The 5000-nt window shown below is 44.0% G+C and overlaps 1 protein-coding gene across 1 annotated transcript in view; it reads left to right on the top strand.

Moving 5' to 3' along the window:
- LOC145391941 (uncharacterized) overlaps nt 1-5000 on the top strand; it is a 177783-nt gene that overhangs the window by 95760 nt on the left and 77023 nt on the right. The window contains exon 5 of the mRNA XM_080266430.1: nt 3603-3740. Coding sequence (XP_080122556.1) covers nt 3603-3740 — 138 coding nt within the window. The remainder of the gene's footprint in view (nt 1-3602; nt 3741-5000) is intronic.

Below are 5000 nucleotides of genomic sequence, written 5' to 3'. Positions count from 1 at the left end.
AGAAATAGCTACAGAGCCATCAGAGTCGAAAAGAGGAGAGATGGATGATGAGGTAAAGTTGTAAGAAAGGTTTTTGGCAAAGTGCCAGAAGGAACAGGAAGAGTTTGACTTGCAGAGTTGTGAGCATTTAGTACGAATGAAATTATTTTTAACAGAGTCAAGAAGAGACTTAGCACGATTCCGGGCAGAAACATAAAAGAAATGAGATTCAGGGGTGGGTCGGCTCCGGTACCTTTTGTAGGCCTTCTCCTTGTGGACAGCAATAAAACAAGCAGGATTAAACTTTTTTTTTTTTTTCATTCGTCAAAGAATAAGAGAAAGGAATGTGTGTTTCCATGTCTGAGAGGATAATCACCGTAATGCAGAAGGCACACCAGTTGGCTCTCGGCCATGGAAGCAATAATCATTTCCGAGAAAATCAAAGAAGTACTGCCTGAAGGCCTCTCAATCAGCAGCACCAAAGTGCCACAGTCGCTGCTTTTTGGGAGGATCCATAAACCTTACTGGAGCGATAGGACAGGTTAAAATGATAAAGTTGCGATCAGAGGAGCCCAACAGAGTGAAAAGACAAACAGTGTAAGCAGAAGGATTAGTTGTAAGGAAAAGGCCAGGTATGTTGGAGCTCTCTCCAAGGCGGTCAGGGATACGGGTAGGGTGCTGTACTAGGTCATTAAGGATAGAAAATATGTAGGCTTGTTCACCAGGTGGATCAGTGAAAGGAGTGGAGAACCAAAGGTGGTGGTGAACATTGAAATCTCCTAGAATGGAGATTTCAGAGTTTGGAGAAATTGACAAGATGTGTTCCATCTTAGAATTAAGAGAGTCAGAGTATTTTTCATAGTCAGTAGAATTAGGGGATAAGTAAACAGCACAGATATATTTAGGCAGAGAATGACAGGACAGCCGAAGCCAGAGAGTAGAGAATTCTGAAAATTCATGGTCAGAACACGAGAGCAAGATTTGTTGTTGCGTACATATACACAACATTCACCTTTGTCTTTGAAACGAGTATAGAGAAAGTAGGAGGATACTGAGAAGGGTTTGCTGTCAGTCACCACAGACAGCTGAGTCTCTGTGAGGATGAGAAGGTGAGGTTTAGAGGAGGTGAGGTGGTGTTCAGCATAAAGAAAGTTGGAGGAAAGACCACGAATGCTGCAGAATTGAAGAAGTGAGTCAGACAGTGGTTTCAGGCATCTCGCTTTGTCGTCACCGGGAGAGGGGCGGATGGTGGGGGCTTCTTTCCCCCCCCCCCCGGGGACTCCGAGGCTTGATGCTGAGGTGTAATTTTTGCTTAAATTTTAAATAAGACGTGTAGTGTGTAATATGCATGTAGTTTGGTGTTAATAATTAGAGGAACTTGTCTCTGTTACTGAAACACTGAAAATATTCAGCAAAGGGGGATGTTCAGAAGCTACGGTAGTCCCGAGAGCGGATGATGTGTGTATTGTGTTTGTGTTTGTGTTTGCGTGAATGTTTCTTTCTAATCGTATGTATATTAGTGTGTGTGTGTGTGTGTGTGTGTGTGTGTGTGTGTGTGTGTGTGTGTGTGTGTGTGTAGTTGCGTATTTGCGTGCGTGTATGTGTTTGTGAGTGTGCCTGTGTCCTTGTATATTGACTCTGTAATGGTTCCCCACTTCCTACCCTCTCTCATTCTCTCTCTTTCCTCTCCTTTATGTTTCCTCTCTCTTCTCTCCCTCCCCCTACTCCTTGTCCTCCTCCTTCTGCTCCTCCACCTTCTCTTTCTCTTGCACCTTCTTCTCCTCTCACAGTATCTCTTTTTCCTCTTTAAATGGAGAGACAGAACGAGGAAGGAAGAGATATGAACATGGCGGTGGATGAGAAAGAGTAGAGAGGAAGCAGGAAGGAAAATGACCAACTATATATCTGAAAATAGTAAAAAAAAAAAAAAAAGGTAGAAACGGGAGGAGAAGAAAAAGATTGAAGGAGAGGAGGCTGAAGTGAGAGAGAGAGAGAGAGAGAGAGAGAGAGAGAGAGAGAGAGAGGATAGCTTGTTTGTTTACGAGTACCATTCAGTTCATGTCGAAGTCAGATTGCTTTGACTCAGTATATCCCATTGCAGCCCAGTGTCCACAGTATTGGACAGAACTGGGAATTTTCAAATCTTGATAAAGTAGGGAACCCCCGGGTAGGGATCTATGAGCATCGCCACTATGAGCCGATAAGCGGAGGGCGGTACGCTTAGTACTCTCCCAGTGCAGTGCCTCGCCCAGCAACTCTGGGATCCAATGAGATATGGAAATAGAGTTAACAGACATTTTGCAGGCAAAACAAACAAACCATCTGTCTCTCCTCATCGGCACTAGACCAATAACAGATCATATTCACACACACACACACACACACCCACCCACCCACACACACACACACACACACACACACACACACACACACACACACACACACACACACACACACACACACACACTTCTAAAAACATTCCCTAACTTGTATATCTTCTGCCATAGGAACCTGTGTTACCAATACTTATCGTGTTCTTGATATTATTATTATTATTATTATTATTATTATTATTATTATTATTATTAATACACATTATTGTTATTACTCGCTTTTTCGCTCTATGTCGAAAAGGCTGATACGGTAAATTCAGTGCCCACAAAGAAAGTGATCCGCCTAAAGGCCGCTATGCCACTCAATGTCAAAAGGCCCGAAATGAGTCATAACTCGGAAACCGGTTGCCCGATTGGACTGGAGATTGTTTTATTCTTCAGGTTTGAGCATTTTCGCGGTACCTTGCTGGGACCAAAATGGCGCTACAATGCACCTTTTTGGCTGTGTTACGGTAACAAATGGACAAACCAACAAACATACAGATAACTGGTCATTATAATATAGATTATTATTATTATTATTGTTATTATTATTATTATTATTATCATAATGATTGTTGTTGTTATTAGGAACTCACCCACACACACACACACACACACACACACACACACACACACACACACACACACACACACACACACACACACACACACACACACAGCCAAAAGAAGGGTACTGACGGTAATAATTCGTCAGTCATTATTTACAAATTGAGGGTAATTACGAGCCAGTAGGAGGCTAATTAAGAGGTGCTGGTCCTGTGAGTCATTAATGGAAGCCTCATTAGTCTTATGCAGGTAACTGACCACATCTTACATCTGTTTATATCACCTCAACACCTGCCTGTGTGTGTGTATGTGTGTGTGTGTGTGTGTGTGTGTGTGTGTGTGTGTGTGTGTGTGTGTGTGAGAGAGAGAGAGAGAGAGAGAGAGAGAGAGAGAGAGAGAGAGAGAGAGAGAGAGAGAATGCAACTTCCTTTCAGCCCTCGCAGATGCCTTTTGCACAGAAAGAGAGAGAGAGAGAGAGAGAGAGAGAGAGAGAGAGAAAGAGAGTCGGATAAAGAACACAAATTAGAATATAATCTTTTCCATATAAAGTAGGTGCTAATTCAGATATTCCTACAGGCGCCCTCCTTCTCTCTCTCTCTCTCTGTTTCTCTCTCTATATCTGTCTGTCTGTCTGTCTGTCTATCTATCTACCTACCTACCTATCTATCTATCTGTGTACAGGTGAAGGCCAGGGACGCTGATGAGGTGGACAGGAATGGCTTGGTGTACAGTATAGGTGGCAATGGTGTGCACGACCTGCCCTCTGATCACGCATTCTTCTCCATCAACCCACACACGGGCGATCTGATGCAGCTGAGGGTAAGCCACACACACACACACACACACACACACACACACACACACACACACACACACACACACACACACACACACACACACACACACACACGCGGGCGATCTGATGCAGCTCAGGGTAAGCCACACACACACACACACACACACACACACACACACACACACACACGGGCGATCTGATGCAGCTCAGGGTAAGCCACACACACACACACACACACACACACACACACACACACACACACACACACACACACACACACACACGGGCGATCTGATGCAGCTCAGGGTAAGCCACACACACACACACACACACACACACACACACACACACACATAACGTACACGTATACACTACATACATGCATACTCTCTCTCTCTCTCTCTCTCTCTCTCTCTCTCTCTCTCTCTCTCTCTCTCTTTCATCATACCGGTACACTATTCCCAGGTCACTGATATTCACAACTAAATCCATCAAGCTATGTGTAAAATTAAAGACATTTGTTACATACATATTTCCAGGGGGACAGGGCGACATGCAGGCGATTTGTTTGTGGCCCCCCTTACGGGATTAAGGCGTCTGGCAATAGATAGATAGATAGATAAATATGCCTAATCACTGAGATTCACAGTTATTTAAATTTTCTATCTATCTATATATTGCCTGACTCCTTAATCCCGTAAGGGGTGGCCACAAACAAATCGCCTCCATGTCGACCTCTCCCCCGCCATTTCACTGCCCAGCTCCCAGCCCACACCCTCCTCTCTCATATACCTCTCCATTCCCTCCCTCCATCTCATCATTAACAATTCAGATTACTTATATTCCCAGTCAGTCACATTCACAATCAGATTTTTCCCATATCAATCACATTACGATTAATTACGTCGGTCTATCTATCTGTCTATAGCCCGACGCCCTAATCCCGGAAAGGATGGCAGCATACAAAACGCCTCCAGGTCGCTCTGTCACCCACCATTTGACTGCCCTCCCTCCAACTTACTCCCCCCTCCTTCATATATCTCTCAACTTCATCCCTTCACCTCATCCTCGGTCTTCCCCTCCCTCTCCCTCCCTCCACTTCACCTACATACACCCTGTTAGTCAGTCTTTCATTCTCCATTCTACGTTCACTTAAATAATAAAATGAATGATGTTAAATGCCATATATATTTACAAGGAAGGTCAAAGCAGTTCCCTTCTATCTCAGTTGTTTACAGTTTACAGTCAAGGAGCATCTGGATTTACAAGGAGAAACAGACAGA

The sequence above is a fragment of the Coenobita brevimanus genome, chromosome 20 (genome assembly GCF_032717465.1).
Source record: "Coenobita brevimanus isolate Jiangsu-jjx chromosome 20, ASM3271746v2, whole genome shotgun sequence".
NCBI lineage: Eukaryota > Metazoa > Arthropoda > Malacostraca > Decapoda > Coenobitidae > Coenobita > Coenobita brevimanus.
The sequence above is the reverse complement of the archived record's forward strand: the minus strand, read 5'-3'. Positions and strand labels throughout refer to the sequence as shown.